Raw genomic sequence first — 21,931 nt, 5'->3', positions numbered from 1 at the left:
GATCATAGCTGCTAGATCTGCTATCCGAAAAGTAGTAAAATCTTGTATCACGTGTTGCAAACTTAGAGCTAAAACTGCAAGTCAAATAATGGCTGATCTACCGGAATCTAGAGTAACACAATCACGACCATTTCATCGAACTGGAATAGATTTTTCTGGACCGTTCATGATTAAACATCGTGCAGGACGTGGACAAAAATCATTTAAATATTACGTATGCTTATTTGTGTGTTTTGTAATCAAGGCAGTACATCTTGAAGTGGTAGAAGATTTGTCAACAAAGGCATTTTTAAGTGCATTGAAAAGATTTATTGCAAGAAGAGGGAAACCATTTGAGATTTATAGTGACTGCGGTACTAACTTTAAAGGTGCAGACAAAGAAATCAGAAAATGTTTTTTGCAATGTAAGCAAAATCAAGAAATTCACAAATTTTTGTCTTTAGAAGAAATAAAATGGATATTCAACCCGCCATCATCTTCCCATTTTGGTGGACTATGGGAATCGGCAGTAAAGTCAATGAAATTATATCTAAAAAGGACTGTTGGTGATACTGTGCTGACCTATCCGGAATTTCAAACCTTGATAGCGCAGGTTGAGGCTTGTCTCAACTCTAGGCCATTGTGTCCAACATCGGCTGATCCAAATGATTTAACTGCATTAACACCTGGTCATTTCCTAATAGGAACGTCTTTAACTGCCATACCTGAACCAGACCTAAATTATAGTTCCTTCAATCACATTGACAGATGGCATGTGAGACAGTTTATTTTTCAGCACTTCTGGAAAAGATGGAGTCGAGAATACCTGTCTCAGCTTCAACAAAGACCTAAATGGCAAAAAAGTCAAAACAATTTAGAAGTCAATGACTTAGTCCTCATCAAAGAAGACAACCTTCCGCCTCTTAAATGGAGGTTAGGGAGAATAATTGCTGTTCATCCGGGCTCAGATCAAAGAGTCAGAGTTGCTAGTATTAAAACTGGTCATGGTGTCATAAAACGACCAGTCGTGAAATTATGTCCTCTTCCTATTCAGACTAAAAAACTATGAACTGCTTCGCATATAATATTTTGTATTATTTTTCTTATGTTTATCTTTATTACAGACTAAGAAGTTTCAAAATGCTCCAACTGTTGAAATCCCCTGGGATTTCAACGAGGGCCAGGATGTTTATGTGAGTATCGTTTGCTTCATTTTATTGCTGCAAACAGCATAAATTCCTTTTGCTTTTCTTCCTTTAGTTTTGAACTTTATGTGTGGCAACAAGATAATTGATTGATAGAATTGTGTTTGTGACAGCCATGTAGAATGGCTCGCTTATTTTGTATCAATTATTTCGCATCGCTGACAAGTGTAATTTAATAAAAGTGTAGGAATACAGTCCATTTTTTGATTGATTATTATTTGTGAAACATATTAAGTTCAAAACTAAAGGAAGAAAAGCAAAAGGAATTTACGCTGTTTGCAGCAATAAAATGAAGCAAACGATACTCACATAAACAATATGCATATACGTCATTCAGTAAAAACAGCAAAGACACAGGAAAAAGTGAAAATCAAAAGAATTTATAAAAGAAACTTTATTCCCTAAGCATTTAATGAACTACTTAAAAAATTATATCAATAAAAAAAGTAACCTAATATAAAACTGTCTTATTATTCTTTGTTAACAAACACACACACGGGGGGGGGGAGGAGTCTGAAATGGTTCAAATTTTAATGGTTTCCCGAAAGGGCTCTTTTAAAGTTTAATATGGTTTATTAGCAGAAATTATCAACTGAGATGGCCCAGGTAGAATAGCAAAACATTTCATAGGATACTAAATGAATATACATTTGTATTAACATGGGAATGTTCTATAGCAGGCGGTTCCCAACCTTTTTCTCCCTAAGAGCACATTCTAGAGTATCTATTGGACAGCAGGCACCATTTATTTTTTCAAGGTGAATTTATAGTTGGATAATGTTAACAATACATGCACATAAAAAAAGAGATCCATCACATTTCGCTTTGTGCTGGATGCAATTTCTATTTAATTAAAAATGAGAAAACTTTCACACAGAACTTTATTGAAAACTTAAACATTTTTATTGTAATCATAGAGCGACGGGCTGCGATTCAGTATAGTATTTGTAAGACATGCTGCTTTTAAATATATTTAGCCTAAACAGACATTAGCCCAAATGCTTATATGTGTAAATAATAATAATAATAATAATAAAAAAAAAATTCTCCTTTGGGTGTAATATAAAATCTGAAATCTTTCAGATTCTTTCTAAACATTGTGATACTGTTTAAACGATCGGCAGACGCCATGGTCCCCGCGGGCTTAGGGTTGGGAACCCTGTTCTATAGCTTCTATATTTTTTAAATGTAAAAAAATATATAACACCAGTCTATAAAACACTGAATGTTTCTAATTAGATATATTGTGAATTAAACACATTTTTTACTTAATCTAATTTATAAGTAAAAATAATATTCATAGGAACTGCATTTATTGCTTTAATTAATATAAAAGAATAATATCTGACATTTTCCTGAATGGCAATACACTCAAATGAAAAGTGAAAGGCATTTATAGTGGACCACACAAAATCGAGTTTTGAGATAAGTAGCTTCATTTGGGCTAAAAAGACAAAATATTCATGCTAAGAACATATATAGGTGACCACACATTTTTTTTTAGCCCAATGGAGTGTTAGCCAAGAATTGCTATTAGTCTCAAAATGGCATTTTACATCAGTTCAATATAAATGGCATATCACTTTTAAATTGTTGCCACCAAACATTATCATCCTGTATTATAGTTAAAGATATTAATTAATGAAGAATCATGGATGTACATATGTTTCTCATACTGTGAAAAAAAGGTTGGTACCTAGAGCCATCAAATTTTGAATAACGTAATCCTCCAGCTGAACATGGGCACCTGGAAGGCTGAATTTTGGATTTGTTTTATTGTTTATTTCATATTTTGTAGTGTACATATGTAATTTATATTCTTTGTTTCATATTTTGTAATATGTAAATTTTTTACTAACAAACTCAATAGTTTCAAAGCTAGCAATGGTAACACTGTATGGGGGGGGGGGAATTCTAGTGCACAAGATTGTCTATTGGAGATTTGTAAGACATGCTGTTTTTAAATATATTTAGCCTAAACAGACATTAGCCCAAATGCTCTCGAAATGCTTATATGTGTAAATAAAATAAAAAAAATAAATAAAAAAAAAAAGCCTCCTTTGGGTGTAACATAAAATCTTTCAGATTCTTTCTAAACATTGTGATACTGTTTAAATGTTAGGTCTTTGAAATGTTCACAATATTGGAAAATATAGGATAATTAATGCTTTAGAATATACGTTTCTAGAGAAAAGGGCTTCACTATATTCACAAACTTCTATATCTACTGCCTATTCAACCATAAAATACCATTGAAAGATTCTTATTTTTATATAATTTGTTACATATATTTCAAACATAAATATAAATCTAAACGTACATAAAAAAGATAGACAGAAAATAATTTCATAGTGAATGTCATATACAGTACAAAGTCTGTAATCCAGACGTCCATAATCCGGAATGATCTATAATCCGGACCTCAAAACTACAAACTTTATGCACATGTGTAAATGCAGAATGCATTAAATGTATAACGGACGGTATAAGCTAGGCTAAAATTATCTAAGGCATTTCAGTTAATGTTGCAGATCGCGCTGTTCCTTAATCTTCTAATTGGATCCAGCTTATTATTTTTTGCAGACTGTTAGAACAATTTTATAAAAATTAAGCTTGAACTTTCGATTATGTCAGAAAGAATTTATAATTCTGGAGCTGCCAAAGAATCTACAAAGCGAAAGCATGTTTGGATGCCCATTAAAGAAAAAGTGGAATTGCTGCAAAAAAGGGATAAAGGACACTCCATCTCAAAATTATGCGAGAAGTATGGCATTGGAAAGTCCGCTATATATGACATAAAAAAAAAGGAACATTTTGAATTTTTTGTGGAAACATCTTAAACAACTTACATTGAAAGAAATGTTTAATAAAGGAAACAAATAAATATTAAGCTTTATTTTGTAAATTTTGATACCCTTTAGATCATAATTGTTCTTTATTTCATATTTTTAATTGTATAATTTCTGCATGCCATCTTACCAGATTTAAATTGATGATCTATAATCCGGAATCGCCGAAGGCCTGACGAGTCCAGATTACGGACTTTGTACTGTACAATGAAATAATTTAACAGACTGAAATTTTAATATTCATTTGAAATGATATTCATAAGAGCAAATTTATATTATAAATAATTTTAAACAAACACACAGTAGTGAAGCACATAACTTTAAAAATATTTACACTCTTAATTTTTAAATTTTTAGAAAAGTAATCAAATTTTCCATTATTTACAAAATAAATTGAAATTGAATGATATGAAGCAGCATAACTGACAATATATACTATGAGTTTGTATTGTAAAATATACTCCTTATATTTAAACAAAACATACAAAATATGCCAGTTGTTCATTGAATAATAAGGAAAATTATCAATGTCATTTGAGACTCATTTACAAGTAGAATTGGAGCAGGAAGATATAAAATTTTGTGAAAGAAGGTATTATATTTATCTAGAAAATGAATTGAGAGACTCTTTTAACAAATCAAAAGCTAATATATTTTTTCCCTAAAAGACTTGACAGACATGCTCGAAATATTGACAACAAATCTTATTTAAAATTAGGTGAGAAAACAATCTTAGTTTGGCCTAGATGTTGTATAAAATCCTGTCGAATTCAAGTGCAATCGCACAAAAATTTGATTTTTGTTTGCGACATTTTAAATTTTACAATGGAGTGTTTTTTGTCCAGTTTGAAATCTTAACTAACCTCTTAGATAACAATCATAGGGAACATGCACAATATCAAATCAGTTCGAATAGTTTAAATGTGGAGAAGGAAATGTTTTAACTGATATTAAAATATAAATAATATTTTACCCCAAAAAATGAAACAAATCAAGTCACATACTAATGACATAAAATGTGGGAAATACTCTAGGAAACAGTTTTAGCGATTCATAAAAGAATATAATTTATATACATTAAATTTAAAAGAATTTTTCATAACAAGCATACACCAAAAGAAATTTTGCACCCAAGAATTATTAAGAAATAATTAAGTGGGAGCTATACCTAGAAGTTCCAAATTCATGATGAAAACACACCAATATAAAATTTTAGGATCTAATGGTTTCTGAAAGCCAACTACTGCTATAAATCATACATCGATAAATATACTTCCACCATTAAACACACATACTACACAAGCGTGCGTACAAATTAAATTACCGTCATTTGAAAGAAAGTCAACAAAACAAAACGCTTTTTCAATGCATCAACCTATTAAAAACTTTACACCGAAGGGATGAAAATCAAGTTTTGCGTTTATTTTGTGGCCGTTCTGAAAGCACATGTAAACAAAGTTATGAACGCTTTTTCAGGGTTCATAGCATGAGGGCACTTTTTGGAAAAGAAAAAAAATTGGGGAATTCCGTTCTATTTTTCAGCTGATGAAAAGATTAATGCCCGATTTTATATCAGGCAATTGCCTTGTCCTGTGTTCAGGAACGTGCACGAACTCAGTTAATACACAATAATTTAATATGTTCATTATAATGTAGATTTTTTGTGGCAACAGTGATGTAGTTTTACATATTACTTTGAGCGTGATAACCCATGGAATGTTATTCTTTTTGATATGTTTAGAATGCTAAATAAAATAGTTCGTTGTTAATTAAAAAGGTTTTCTCTGCGAAATATATTACCTTTCGTCCTAAGTTATTAAATAAGTAAAAAAATTGATTAATTTCAAACATCCTGTCTCTTCTGTCGTTAAAAAAAATCCAGCTTTGTCCTGTTTTATAAATATTTTAAAATCTACTTAAATTTAGCCATTCATAATCTGTAAACAAATTTGAGTCGTTTTGCTACAATGATTACAATGACCTGGAGAATCTGATCCTGCTTCTGTTACGTGGCCATACCGTTAACGAAAAAGAGCTCTCGTGCGGTAGATTCTAATATTCGAATTGGTTTGAGTGCGAAAGGTTGATTTGCTATCTAGATGGCTACAATTTCTATGCCGCCCAATCGGAATAGTGGCTAACGATGCTGACTTTCATATCGAAGGGCCTGAACTCAATCCCGGAGGAGGCATGAAAGTTTGTAAATGTATAGTGTCTGCGCAGCATGAAGGTACTGTAAATATGGCGAAATTCCTCTCTAGAAGTTTGTTGTAGGCTAAGAGTGGTAGGAGACCCTTGGATCTGCCCCCCCGGATCAAAGGCTTAACTAGAACTCTTGGACACCTACGCAAAAGAATTTCTTGGAGCCACAATAAACGTACAGTACTCCCTCAAAAATGGATGTTTACAGGAACCAATATTTTGATGATGATTTTTATCAGAATTGGATTAATAGTTAAAGCTAATATGGACATGACAATACTAATATATTTAACATAAATATGTCATAAATAGATTTTTAATTTACCGGAAAAGAAATTGTCCGCGTCTGATTTTTCGTATAATTTAATAATGAGATCGTGTAACATGCACTCCCTCGGTCAATTTGGATATTGGTCGATATATATCGGTCAATTTGGAGTTTAAGCTTTGTCGACTACAGTTTTATGATTATTAACTTAGTTCTTAATGTTACTTATGGTACGAAAGTTCATCGCTTTAAAGGTTTAAAATATGCAGGAATGTAAAAGATAATGACAAAAGTTTAACGTGAGTTTTAATTTTAATGCATTATACCAGTTGCACAATTAAGCAAAAGTAATTAGGATTCTAAACTTTTAATTATGAATAACAGAAAAACGATATATAAATGTAATACATATGGGAATAAAATAGAAATACACAAGAAAAACTTGCAAATTTTAAAAAATATAAAAAGTCGGGTTTTCTGATGAATTGATTCCAAGTGTGTTAATAACAAGTTTTAAATTGCTCAAGTTCAATTTCATCTATTAATTTGATATTCAATGGTATTGATTTTTAAAGGAAAAAAAGATTTCGAAAATTTAACACTTGTATCATTTGTTAGAAAGTGTATCATATAATAATACTTCTTCCAGAAAAGCAACTAGAGATTTGAATTTATGGATACATTTATCGGAACAATTCTTATATTACACCATATATGAAAATTAGTTAAACTGATCTTTTTCCAGCTCATAAATCAAAGTAAGTTAAATAATATAAATATACGTAACTATTTGAAATAAATTAACGTAAATGGCATTTCTGAACGTCATTTTTTTTCAGGGTTTAAAAAATGTATGGAAAATTATACTAATTAAAACACAGAAATACAAAAAGCAGCAAAAATTTATATACATTATTATGTGAATATTAATATTAATGTAATGTATTTTCCCCACACAATTACAAATTAAGCAATTTTTCCGAAACTATTAATAATAAATGCTAGAAATATGAACTATAAACATAATATGCAAACAGAGCTATCTTAGATCCGTTAACAATGGATAATAATATAAAAAACACAAATTTTTAATACAGTAAGAATTCAGATGTTCAAGTAAATTAGTCTGACGTTTTGTTAATCTGATTTGTTAATAAGGTTTAAACTGCTTTAAGTTCGTTTTTCTAGTACTGTTAATCAATCACTTTCGTTCTAACTGTTTATGAAGTTTTTGAGTAAAAGGGCCGACGAGTCTAATGAACATTAAAACAGAAAGAGTTTTTAACATGAAAAGATGCGCGTTGCGGCTTTCAAATTCAGATCATTGGGAAAATCCTTTCTCGCACTCGAGACTAGAAACAGGTAAGCAATTTACCGATTACAAAAGTTTCCGCAGAATTTATTTCTCTTCCATTAGTGTCTTTAAAAACTCCGTATTCCCTTCACGTTCATTTACTTGGAATCTTTTGCCCAAATTTTCTGTTTCTTCTTTTCCATATGTGCTGCTAATTGCCTTGGGGCAGGAAAGCTTACACCAAATCCAAGAGACCTTGCCGCACAATTAGGGGATAGTTTGGGGATAGACTTCAGGACAGATTTCCCACTTTTCTTAGGCTCAAATCTTTGAACTTCCTATTTCTGAGTGGGTAGGAAAACTCCCTGCTGATATAATTATAGTCATCAAGCGGAATATGTGTCAGTGGCAAAAGAATCCTGAATCTGACTCCTAAGAACGAATGTAAAGTTGCTGGTAACACTTTTCGCCCTCGTATTTGGTTACATTAATGGATACTGGGGGAACACTATAGTATAGGTTGTGCCTGAGCAATCGATCTCAGTATTTCACTCAATTATACTCACTGTCACTTAACGCACAGTTGAGAACATAAATTTCCCTTTCTGCGGATAACTAACTGTAACCATCCATAACAAAACACTAGATAAAATGGCATGACGAGAAATTTACGCGTTTCGCGTAATTAATTACGCTTCTTATTATTAAATTAATTACGTTAATATTACGCTTCTTAAACGGAGATTTCCACATGCGAGTGAAGAGAATTTTCTTGAATGTTTCATGTTCTCATGAGTTTGTATATTAGGGAAACAGAGTATTGCTAGGTCTTACTTATTGCTAAAATAAAACGTTACGAATTCTAAAGTTTTTTTTTCTTAAATTATGGTTCAGTTTTATAAGAGGAAAAAACGGAAATCATCTTATTTAGTGCTCCCGTGCGCTCCGGCTAGCATTGTAATTTGTCTTAAAAACTGAGAAGCACCAGCGCAGTATGTACGTGCAAACGTACAGACGTCACGAAAAAAAATCTTTTTTGAATCCATTTTTGGCCCATTTTACAATCCTTTTTGGAAAAAAATGTGTCCTTTATTCTATCCGTATGTAAAGAAGGGGAAAAAATAAGGTTGTCCAAATGGATTGGGGAACTGTCGAAACGGAAACTTTTGTTGACATACGATATCTGAATTTTCTCGCCATTACATAACTTCCTTTGCTTTTTAGAAAGGAGTAAAAAAGGGGAACTTTAATTTCATTCAAAAGCTTTGTTTTCAAACAACTACTTAAACGACTAATTACCGTAGTTTCCGGTGTATGACAAGCATCCATAATTTCAAGCCACAATTTAAAGTTTTTAGTTATATTCCAATTCTTTACGAAGAAACCTGAAAGACACATGTGCGGTGTTCTTATCTTTTGAGGTCACTTATTCGAAGATTTGGCGCAGCTTTTCAAAGAATGGTATATCGAATCGACAAGCGATAAAGGGAACAATATGTGTGTGGATCAAATGCTTGAGGGAGTAAATATTCCTGTAAAGAGAACGGATTGCATTCAGTGCAGGTGTCCAAAAGACTACTATTGTAGGGTTTTGAGAAAAGGAGGATATAATTTGGAGTAAGAATGCACTTCCAACCTGAATGAGTTTGTGGATTCAGGAGTTAGATTTTTCTCTTTCTGTTGTCGTTTGAAGCCGTGATTTTGAACTGAAACTCGAATGCTTTAATAAATCACATTTTAGTTGAAATGCAGTTGATTTAGTTATAAGGTATACTTCCCGCCTTCCTAGCGCGCCTTCGTGGTGTAGTGGTTCTGCACGCTGGGCCGGTATTCCAGAGGTTCGAGGTTAGATTCCCGGCGAAGGCGGTTGCTCATTTTTCATCTTGCCTGCTTCCAACAATTCCTAATGTCTCTACAGTGGCGCCTGAACTAAAAGGGTGTTGGATGAAAATTCTCCACACCTAGGATTTGGTAATTGAGTCCCCTAAAAATCCCAGTCGCCCTTTGAAACGGGGTGTATATAAGGCATTTCTCTCGATTTCCTAGCGTGCCTTCATGGTGTAGTGGTTTTGCACGCTGGGCCGGTATTCCAGAGGTCCGTAGTTCGATTTCCGGCGAAAGCGTTGCTAATTTTTCATCTTGCCTGCTTCCAAAAATACCTAATGTTTCTACATAGTGTTCCTTTTAGTAGTAATTAGGGATCCCGCGAATAGAAACAAACGCAGCGTTGGTTTCAAATGCAAATTCATTCATTTTGCGAAATAAAATGGAAATTCTGCTGCAGAAAGGGTGTCTGGTGTTGGTATTAGATGGAATGGATGATAATGATTCTTTTTTATGGATCATAATAACAATGATGGGGAAGGTGAAACAAAATTCGATGATGTGTCTGAAGATATAACGGCAGACGAAGATGACGACCTTTTCATGTTACCCGACAATGAAAATTTTAAAGTTCTTAAGGTATGTCATTTCTTTTAAATAAATTGTATTTAGGCATATATAGAAATCTAATTTTTTATGCCCATTCCTTATTTTTAAAACTATCATTTTTATACCTGACGTATAATGCGCATTCCTAAATTTCCATTAAAATTTTTTGTATTGAAAGTGCGTTATTACACCGGAATATATGGTAATTCATTTATTATTCCAGAACTCAAATAAAAAACAGTGCATGAAGGCATTTTTATAACCTCACTCATTGCATTGTCATATTCTGTAAATAATGTGACATCAGATAAATGATTACCTATCCATGTATCTGAGGTATTCTGTATCTGTGTCCGCGAAAACTATTGTTACTTTTTGCTAATATTAAAGACATCTTGATTTAGTCTCTAAAACTAATTGCAATTGATTTTATCTTCTACAGACTTTTCCACTATTTGATCAACAATACAGTTATTTGTTTCCTAGTTTTTCTTTTCAATACAGCTAATACATTTTGCGATATGATGATGACTTTCTTCACCATTTTTTATTGATAAGGCTTATGTTTGCCAGTGCTGTATTCCTCTAGACCACATCGTATCCTTATTTGAAATTAACCAACATGGTTCGTAATAGGCTTTGTTAAGTTCAAGTGAAGAACAAAGCCAAAAATCCGTCTACCTCTAAAACCGAGTAATTAATTATTGTAGACAGGGGTGTTTGTGCTCCGGGGAAGCCCCGGAATTCCGGGGATTTTGAACTTCGATAACCGGAAATTTCGGGGATCGTCGTTCAAAAGGAAGTAGGAATAATAATGAATTATTTATTTTGATCTGGGTAATTTTGTTTGCTTTGAAAGCAGAAAACGCAAGGTCAGTGTGTGTGGTGAAAACTTTTCCTTTCTTTCTCCAAAGGCAGTGATAATGCGTGAAAAGGGGGAAAAACTTCTTTTTTGTTCTTTCCTTATTGCAAGTTATGACTCATTCCCCCGGTTCTCGGACATTCTCTTCTGGATTCTTTTCGGCAAGTAGGCGCGGCAGAAAAAAAAACGGAGAGACTTCGTTCGACCAGATGTGCGATCACGTGACTCTGGGTTCAAAGGTCTTATGTCTCCTGGCGTGGCGCCAATAAGTAGAGAAGGGGGATTTTTCGCCGTATTAGCTATTTGTCATTGATCGCTTCTCAACTTTTTTTCTCCGCTGCGTAAAATTTTCGTTTCATTTATTGATGCACGTGTAAATTTTTCGTTTCGTTTATTGAAATATTTTTTTATTTATGTACGCAAGAGAATTTCACTATGAAATTTCTCGATATAAATAGTGATATTATACAATTAGAAGAAGGTGTCCGGAATGCATTTAGGTGGAAATGGATTGAACGGAGGGATGGTAATGAGGATACCATCGGCACATGGTGCAAGAAAATAAATGTTGCTGGACAAGCATATTGTGTTTTTTGTAACTCACTGCTGAAGTATGGTGGGGAAGGATTCAAGGCTTTCACAAATCATTCTAAAACTGTAACGCACATAAAATATTCAAAGTGCATTAGACATTCAATGACTTTAAGTAATTATGCTAATTCAAAAAATACTGATGACTTACTGGAGACTGATGCTCGGCCATTGGATATAGGGACAAGAAAAGCACGCCAAGAGGTATTAATAACTTCGTTTATCGCCGAGAATTCTCTTTCTTTCAATGTAGCTCCCAATTTAATTGAACTCTGCAAACAGTTGAGCCGCGATCAGACGGCACTAAACTCGTTGGAAATGTCCAGGACTACTGCATATTATAAGATGAAATATGGGCTCGCAAAAACTGTTAAGGAAAATATCATTAAAACTTTAAAGGAGACTCCATCCTTTTCTCTAAATTTGGATGAAAGTACTAGCAATGCTGAAGAAAGTATACTGGCAATATTGGTGCAGTTTTATGACAACAATCAAAATGAAGTTGTAGTTCATCATTTTGCATCTCTAAAGATGGAATCTTGCAATTCAGAAGCTGTTTTTAAAGCAGTTGTTAATACTATTGAAGATAATAATATTCCACGGGAAAACTTAATTAGTGTATTAATGGACTCATGTAACACCATGCGTGGAAAAAAAAAAGGGTTGAAACCAGACAACGATCAAACAAAGCACCCCACTTATTAGATATTGATGGTGACACATGTCACACAGCTAATAACTGTGCAAAAAAAATTTGCTTCATGTTTTGATAGATATTTAGAAGATTTGTTTGATGACATCCATTTTGATATGAAAAGCTGCAGTAAAAGAGAAAATTTTTTCAAAATCTCTGAATCCCTTGCCATTAAAAAACTTAAGCCCTTGAAGAGACCAGACCATAGGTGAGTGTACATTTTATGTGTTTTAGAAAGAATCAAAGATCTGTGGGATGCTCTTATTGCATTTTATTTTCACTACTTGGATAAAACTGATAAAGGGGATTATTTTTCTTATGTTGAAACTGTATACAATAAAAGAAATATTTCTGCAGCTCAGAAAAAAATTGTTGAAGGGCTGTATTCTTGTTTGCATTCCCAACAACTCACAAAGGATGCTTTAGCTCGGCAAAGAATACTAAATGGGTTATTATTTGTCATACAAAACAAAACTTTATTGCATATGGCATTATATTCAGCAGTATTACCAGAGTTCAACACATATATTAAATTATTTGAAACAAAAAAACCAATGCTTCATTTAATACATTCCAGTATTTATAAATTGATGGCAAAATTTTTCTCTTTTTTTATGAAGCCAGAAAATATAGAGTGCACATCTTATAATGATTTATGAAAGGTTGATGTCACAAATCCAGAGTTCCATCTACCTAGCAAAGTAATATTTACTGGTGCAGAAGCTTCCACTCTCCTGAAGAAATTATCAAAAAATCATCCAATAGCAAAAGAATTCCAAATTTCTCTGATGAAAGCTTATACTAATACAGCACAGCATATGAAACAGAAATTATCCCTTAAAAATTCATATCTAATTAGTTTTACAGCATTAGATCCAGAGCTAAGAGGTAAAACCAGTACAATATTAGCTTTTGAAAAATTATCATCTTTTATGTCCCATATTTTTAGTGATAATGAAAAGTCAAAAGTAGAAGCTGAAATAAGGTTATACCAGAGTGATATTGATGTCACCAAAGAAATGCTCTACACATCTGAAGAAAGTGGAAATCAAGTCAAGTGTACAATTGATAAATATTGGTCTAAAGTTTTTAATTTAAAAGATGATTTCACAAATGATTATAAGTATCCTACATTGGCTAAATTGGTCAAAGCCTGCCTTAGCTGCTTCCATGGCCCATTAGTGGAAAGTGCATTCAACTTAATGGATACACTTGTCACTGACTATAGAACCTCTCTTAAGATTGATTCCCTAGATGCAGTGCAGACTATTAAATATGATTTAATGGCTTCTAAAGAAACCTCATGTGAAAAATATGGCTCAAAAAATCCAATGACTGATCCAATTCACAAAGATCTCTTACTGAATATGAACAGAAGTTGGAAAACATATAAAGAGGACTTAAAAACATGTATTTCAGATGAGTCACCTATAAAAGTCTCTGAAAAGCCTTCTACATTAGCAGAAAAGCAAACTGCTTCTACCTCTGCATGTGCAGCTCTCGAGGAAATTTCTTCAACTGTAAATGAGGAAAATAAAGGTCAACCTTCCTGCAATTATGAAGTTCACCACAAAAGAAAGACAAGCCCACAAACATCAGAAAATAAAAAAAAGCAGCAGATATTAGATAATTTTTTTTAAAGAATTAATTCAGGTAATTTAAAATATTTACATAAAATGTAGTAGTTTATATGTTTGAAAATTTATGGTTATTAATTTTTCAAAAAAAGTAATTCATTGAACTTTTATAATTAGGTCATTCAATACTTCATAATTGTAATTTTTCATTTCTCTCCCCCTCTTCTCGAAACTCCAAAATGTCGGTAGTAAGTCCGTAAAAGTTTCATGATATTTTTTGGGGTCCCACAAACACCCCTGTTGTATAATAAACAGAAGAAAAATGAATTTCTTCTTATCCTTCCTATGAATTTCTAGATAATGACCCTGTAGTTGAAACATTTTCTGATAGTTAGTCTTCTTCAGTGACTTCTGTCGAGATAGTTTCTAGTAGATTTTTAATTTTTGAAATTGTATTTGAACTCTCGGATGTTGCATTTAAATGTTCGCTAATTTCTGATCCTGTCAGCTGAAAGCTGATGCCTGGTATTGTTCTTAACTAGAATTTTCAACTTGGAAACATTGATCCGCAGTTTTGATTTCCTTTATTGCTAGTTATAAAGCATCGCATAATTATTTTTTCTTCTTTCATTTTTTGGCTCTACTTAAAGCTTTCTCCTCTGTATTACAATATTATTTAATGTTATAGTTTATAAATAAAAAGGCATATAAGTAAAGCAAATCATTTTATACATCATTAATGAAACAAGCAGAAAATTTTAATAACATCGTGCAGTATTTTATGCCTATTAAATATAGTATATTCTGTATCGTTTCTTAGAAAGAAATTTATTTCACATTTAATTTTACGTTCATCTTCAATATAAACACTAGTTTTAATAATATTACTCTTTTCATTCCATTAAGTATCATATGCACTATCTAAAATGAAGACAGTCTTTTCATTAACCAAATTCCCACCAGTGGCCGAATCATTAAGACTGCTGAACAGTAGTAAGTCATTCTAGGTAGGAAACCTAGAGAATGGTCTAACTGCATAAACTCTTTTGTAGTTTCTTGTATATGTAAGTAAATACGAGTTGCTGAAATTTAGCAAGCCACAAATTGAATTACAATTAAAAATTAATTAAATTACATTTAAGGATTTCGCTTAGTTTGTTAACCAGTTATTTTAATTTTGGCATTTTTTCTGAATTCTTTCTTTTCCCTTGCATTTCCACGCCAGGATGCAAATTAAGCGGGTGAAAGAGAGTATTTAAACGGCTGAAATAAATAGTTTAGACAGAGCGTGATTTCACTAGCGTAGCGCACGTTTGCTATTTTTGTCCTCCAATTGTGAACTTAGTAGCAGCTAAGCATTCTAGCTAGTTACTTAGTCTATTGCGGGTGTAGGTTGCTGAGTCAGCCTGCTAGATTAAATTAAATTGTGAAGTCTTATCTTTCGAATTTATTGTTAAATTTACCTTAGGTTCTGATTGGAAGTAGTCGGTGTTTTTGTGAGCACGAAGTCCGTGCTTGTGATAGCAAAAAAGGGCTTTGTACACCTTTTTATCCATTGTGTTACTTTTCACGCCTGTGCGAGAAGTCGCCTGGCTAGACTTTGAAATCTAGACACTTTGTATGATAACAAAGAAGATTAAATCCTATAAGATTTCATGCTTTTGTTTAAATAAACGCACAAATAATTTTGCTTCTTAAACAAAATATGATGCTAATGTTCTCCTGGAATGCCTAACTGTACAGCGCTATATTTCATACAACTGTAATGTTGCGCGCTTCCAACCTGCACGCAACAGTAGTGGTGACTGCTAAGAACTGGAAAGTAGACAAAGTCTTGAGAAGGGTTTAAATCCCTTTTTATTCAACTTAGAAATTACAAATGCGTGCTCTTGACGCTCACAAACTACGCCGACCCGGCGGTAAAATAAAAATAAGAAACTAAGAAAGGAATAGTAACAAGTGACTAACTACGAGGCTCTCTAAACGTAATTCACCTCACCGCGTTCTAAAATACCGCTGATAATTCAGCAAACTTCTGAATATTACATTGAAAGATTAACAATCTGCCGAGGCAAGCACACAGGCCGAAACGCGTGGTTCTTCAATTTCTAACTAGCCACCTCCACGCTCGTGAAGCAAGAAAGCACACTTTCGAACTCGTTTCCCTTCTATTTAACTCAGATTACTTCCGCTGACAATTTGAATCCTTGCGCGTTCTACTAAAATTTACATACTCTGGCATTGGCAATTCCAGGGGAAAGTAAGGCTTGACAGGAAAGATAGTTTAAACTTAAAATAAATGTTAGTTAAAATAAATATAAACCCTACACAACAGCTTTTAAATTTTGCAAGAAAAAATTTAACCTATGAGTTGTTGGGTTAGATAAGATATAATTATATAAATTTAACACATTATTTATATTATTCTTTCTATTAAAAAAATCTAGAGTTCTTTTATATTAATTATCCAGTTATTTTATGATTTAGAACTTTACTATCATTTCTTTCTTCCTTTTCCACGCCAGAATGCAAATTAGCCACCTGTATTTAAGATGAGGTCGTTCGATTGTAAGACAGCTTTTATTCGATTGCCCTGCCTCTCGAGGCCCCATTACCAGATTATAAGACTTTTTTCTTAAGCCTTTTATTATATTCGCCGATGTTGAATCACTTTTTTAATATTCTTAGATTTTTTTTATACTGAGGAAATCACTAGTGAGGGTTGAAAGTTTGATGCATCAAAGGGCTTTTAAAATGATGAAAAAATTAATAATTTATGTAGATAATATTTGTGCTGATAAACTTTGTAATGTACCACATACTGAAGAAAACAAAATTAAATACAAATACTAACTGATTAAATATTCGAATCAGATTTCATTATAATAAATTTATGTACACAAGAACTAGTACTGAAATTAATGCGCGTCAAAGTTTTAAATTATTTAAGTCGGACAACTGGAAAAAAAAAAAAATAAGACACAGTGGGAAATAAGAAGAAATAATGAATAGAAAGATAGGTAGGAGATAGATGATTTTTAAGCTTTTTAATTTTTTTTTAATTAAAAAAAATAATGTTTTTAAATTTTTTTCGGGACTAAACCGTTATCATGAGATTTATGTAAATAAATTAATTGTATAATCAAGCTTTAAAACCAAGAAATGGTGTAATAATTCTAACCCTCAGCCAACTCACTATTTTCGTAATTACGAGAAAATTTGACATGTGGCTACAATACAAAATCGTTTCCTAAAACTGGGAGCTTTGGAAATTCTAATGAACTTCAAGAGTCCTTCATCTTTGGCGTTTTTGTCACATGCTCGCTTCAAGAAATTCAGAACTTGTTCTCACAATATGCACGAGCAAGAGTTTTTCCCCACTTATCATACTGACGTTTTTACTCTTTTCTAGAGTGAATCAAAACAAAAGCATACAGCTTTTTTTCGTTGTATTTTGTTGAATTTTGGTGTATTTAACGCTGAATTCATCTTTTATAACTGCTTCCAAGGGCCTCCTAACCGTGTCATATGACCCAGATAGAGGGCCCTTCCGTCTATAAAAGAATCCGTCTTCTTTTAAGTTTAAATTTGTAAATGTAGTTCAGCAGAACATTCAGGGGCGCCCTAAGTCTTTGGGCCTCTATGCGACCGCATTCTTTGCATACCCTTATTTACACCACTGGCCGGGATACTCTCTGTCAGACTTTGGGAGCCAAACTGAACTAAAGTCGGGCTGTCACCTATATGGTGCTCAAAGCTCTTGGCGACGACAGGTCCATTTGACTCCTTACGGCAATGAATGTCGTGGGTTTGTGCTGACTTTACTCATACAAGTGAGATTGGTAGCTGCAGCAACAACACAATTTCTCTGGAGATCCGCCTGCAGAATAATGTCTGCAGTTGAGGAAGTCGCAGCAGCCAGAAATTTCGCGTTGCAAGAGTATTCTGTAAAAAAAAAAAAAAAAAAAAAAAAAAAAAAATCTGTAAGGTTTCAGATTTTAAATTTCCAAAAGATTCCAAAGAGGAGTTTTTTAACGTTTTGTGTGTTACCTTAATTTATTAAATATGATGTTCTTTGCACTTAAACCATAAAATTCAGTTCAACAGCAATGTCGCAAAGTAATTTTAAAATGAGCATATCTTTATAATTTTCGATACACTGTTCGGCCCGCTGGAGATAAAAATGTTTTTTTTCTTTCTTCTTTTATTTTTTTCCCGTAGAGTGTTGCCATAGTTCGCTTTTAAATCGTTCAGTTTGTTAATCAAAAATTCGTTAAAGTTTCACAAAATATGAAATCGGTAATAAAACAAATTCCAATTTCAAATTTGGGCTTTCAGATGCCCATATTCGCAGTAGGATTATGCCATTCAAAATTGGATAGCTCTGGGTCCCGTTGTTTTATCACAATACGAGAAACATACATACATTGATGAAGATTCTTCATTATTTAATTTCTTCAAATATAATACAGGCCGATAGTATTGGTGACAACAATTTGAAAAGTGATACAGCCTTTTAAAATTTTCAACGCAAAATCGCAAAACGAAAACAGTAGTCCTTCAGGAGCAAAGCCCTTTTGGACCAAAAAAACTGTAAACACACTTGAGATTTTTATTATAAATTATATTCAGTAGTTAGGTGACGTGCTACACTTGTTTATAAATTTGCTTGTATCAAAATTGGGGGCAAAACTGAGCTAAAATAGCACTGTCCCCTGAATGGTGCTCAAGGCTGTTGCCAACGGCAGGCGTATTCTAACGCTCTTTGCCACGAGGAATTTCGTGAGCTTGGGCTGACTACGTCAGACAAGTGAGCATAAGCAACAACAAAATTTTCATTAATTATATAGAATGCAAACAATATAATTTATACAGTTTATACGATAATAAAGGAAATGCTATGAAGAAAAACAATAGTCATTATTCAGGTCTTAAAAATTAAACTTTTCGTTTTCCGATTTTTGTTAAAAAAATAATCAAATATATCTTCGCAGTCCATCCGTTCGAGAATATCACTTTTATAGCAACCTTTAAAGTATGATCAAAGGGGCAAGAGCCATTGAATTTTCTGTCAAAAATAAGAATTAACTGGATGGATTCGCCACACAAGCCCAAGTCTCTGGACCTAAAGCTTATTAATTTCGCACAGCAATATCTGGGACGCTCTTGGAAAGTCAATCGTGACTCGTCTTTCCCTTTCTAGAATCCCCAGAACCTGGGGAAAGGTTACTGATAGAAAGGAAACGACTGACACGGGAATTGATAAACTGCCTCATTTTCTCAAAGTCACTCAGTGAGAGCTGTATGATTGTCCGAGGGGACTGTTCATCTGTGAGCCTGCTCAAACTTTACTGAGTCGATGAGCCTTATGTATGATCATGCGTATGTACCATAACTCATGTATAGTATACGAGTATACGTTTTTCGTTGCATTACTTATTATTATGCTTATGTAAAATTTCATTAAAAACTATTCTTCATTTCTGGAGATAATCGACCGAATGAGAAAATTCCCTTAATTTTGAGCACCAATTAGAATTTCATCTTGGAGTAGAGAATCATTATCCAAGTTTCAAAGTATTTAGCCATTCTCAAAGGATCTGTTGAAGAGGACATTCCAGTTTGGCATTCAAACTAAAATAATATATCCATGATGAGTTCGAGTCTGTTTAGCGAAAATGTACAGCGTTTTGTCCATTTAGGTGAAGGATTTCACTTCACTGATTCTTTCCCAAATTTATGAATTTTCTAGCTTCTTATTATAAATACTATATTATCTAATTGAGAGAAATTACCCGTATTTAATATTTGGCATGAAATTCAGAGAGAGTTCTCTAAAAATTACTTTGTTTTTCATTTTTTGAACCACCATTTATTTTATTATTTTTTTTATAGATAAAGACGTTTGTGTACTCGATAGGGGAAGTCCTCTCATGCAACCACAATTCGATTCTAATGGCAACATTTACTGGACGCAAGTCGGGATCATTGGCTGGGACTTCTCGTCGTTTTGCCGAAAAGGTCTTTACTTATTTTACTCTCCTGTACAGAATGTGGTTTCGTGGATAACAGAAAAAAAAAAAAAAAAAATCGAAGAAACAGTAAATGAATAAAAAAAATTTAATTAAACTTAAACTTTTAGGCACTTTGCAGAAAATAAAGAATGATTACTTAAGTGTGTTAAATAATTAAGGAATACACATTCACATTTTTAAACAACTAAACAACACTCTTAAACAACTCGGATTAATGAAGATGTTGTGACACAGATTTATGAACACGTGAGCTAAATGTAGCGAATACATTCTCTTTGGGATAGCTTTGAAAGTGTCAAAATGAAAACAAATTCTCGATTGCATCTTGCTCCACTATTCGGACATAGATTTAGACTAACATGTACGGAATTGATTCAAAGAACCGATTCACTTCACTGAACTGATTTACTCCAGTTCCAGAAAACAGAGTTGTAGTTCTTTTACAGTTCACGAAGAATACTTGTTGGAAGATGCTATTCGCTCACGAATTGATTCACTTGACTGAGCGAGCTCTCGCCTAATTCGAGGAAAAGAAGAGAACTTTTGCAGGAAACGTGTAAGGAAAGTTCGATTTTATTTTAGGGGAAAAAGGAATGCTTATCCTGGAATGTTAAAAGACAATTTAATTTTTATCATTTCTCAAATTTTTGAGAGATCTTTATTTTAGAATTCTACTGTTGTGTAGAAAGTAATTTTTCTAATTTGTGTAGAAAAGAGGTTCTAGGGAATCTCAACACAATAGTTGAAAGAAATCATTCAGTCTGCGTTTAACTCAGGATATTCTTCGGTCATCGTTCGATTCTTTTCGCTCTTTGCTTCAACCTCGCTAATCGCTCTTGATTCACTCCTCTTTCCCGATCTTTTTCATCAAGGTTAATGAACGATGAATCATAAAATCTAACTCAGTTCTGTGATCGAAAGGGTACAGATCCGATTCTGTGAAAGAGTAGTTTTGTCAATCTGTATTCTCTACAGTTGTAACGATCCTCTCGCAAGTGTTGTTTCAGTTTGACGAAGCGATCATAATCATCCGGAATTTTAGCGAATAAGTATAGCGGGTGTTCCAGCACTATCTGTCGCAATCATTGTGAAGATTCTTGCATGAATTCACAGCGGGGTGTCCTTAAAAATAATGGGATTCGTGATCTCAAACATATGTGATTCCATCACTCAGAAGAAATGGATCAGATCCAGATTATTTAAAATTAAAATTTTAAGTGAATCACAGAATGCTTAATAAGATTTACTTACTCCTCAAAGAACTTCAGAAAAGTTAAAAGCCTCAAAGAACGTTTTAAAATCCTCAAAGAACAAAAGCACCTGCGTATATTGACAAACTCGATGAGTAGTTTACCGGTCCCAAAATTTACAAACATTCATGTCGTCTCCGGGATTCGAACCGGAGCCCTTCGGTATCGTAGTAGGTTTCCCTAAACATTATGCCTTCTGGGCGACAGATTAACAGTGCTTCTAGCGGCGATTTTGTAACCGATAGATTTTTCGCTGCTGCCAGATAGTAATTGATTGTATAATTGTAGTTTCAGAATTAATAAATCAATTACAGAATTTTTGCTGTGCTATTTTTCTTGTCCCATTCAATATGAAACACGCTGCACTGTAAAAAATATTCTGTAAAGTTTCTAAGAAAACTCATGGAAGGTTATTACAGCAAGTAATTATGTGAGTAGAACATAATTTTCTTAAGTAAAATCCCAGAGGATGTATATGTACCTGTTACAAGCTATTTGCTTGTATAATTACAGCAAGTTATTATGTGAATAGAAGATACTTTTCGTATGTAAAATTCTAACGGGTGCATCTGTAAAGGTTTCAAATTACTTCCTTCTAATATTCCCTTACATTTTCTCCATAGGGGAAATACTGAAGGATATGTCTATAAAGATAATAGATGTTTTGTCTAAAATGATGCTTATTAAAATAA

At 33.1% G+C, this 21,931-nt stretch overlaps 1 protein-coding gene across 1 annotated transcript in view; it reads right to left on the bottom strand.

The window, feature by feature from the left end:
- The window catches only part of Rbbp5 (retinoblastoma binding protein 5), a 67,150-nt gene extending 61,521 nt beyond the window's left edge, over positions 1-5,629 (bottom strand). Inside the window, exon 1 of the mRNA XM_035369552.2 lies at positions 5,202-5,629. Within this exon, the coding sequence (XP_035225443.1) occupies positions 5,202-5,220 (19 nt within the window). The 5' untranslated portion in view covers positions 5,221-5,629. The remainder of the gene's footprint in view (positions 1-5,201) is intronic.
- Positions 5,630-21,931: the final 16,302 nt, after the last annotated feature.

This window comes from Stegodyphus dumicola, chromosome 3 (genome assembly GCF_044657685.1).
Source record: "Stegodyphus dumicola isolate Sdum_Otavi_A_Nest chromosome 3, ASM4465768v1".
Classification (NCBI taxonomy): Eukaryota; Metazoa; Arthropoda; class Arachnida; order Araneae; family Eresidae; genus Stegodyphus; species Stegodyphus dumicola.
This window is presented reverse-complemented; position numbering and strand designations above follow the sequence as displayed.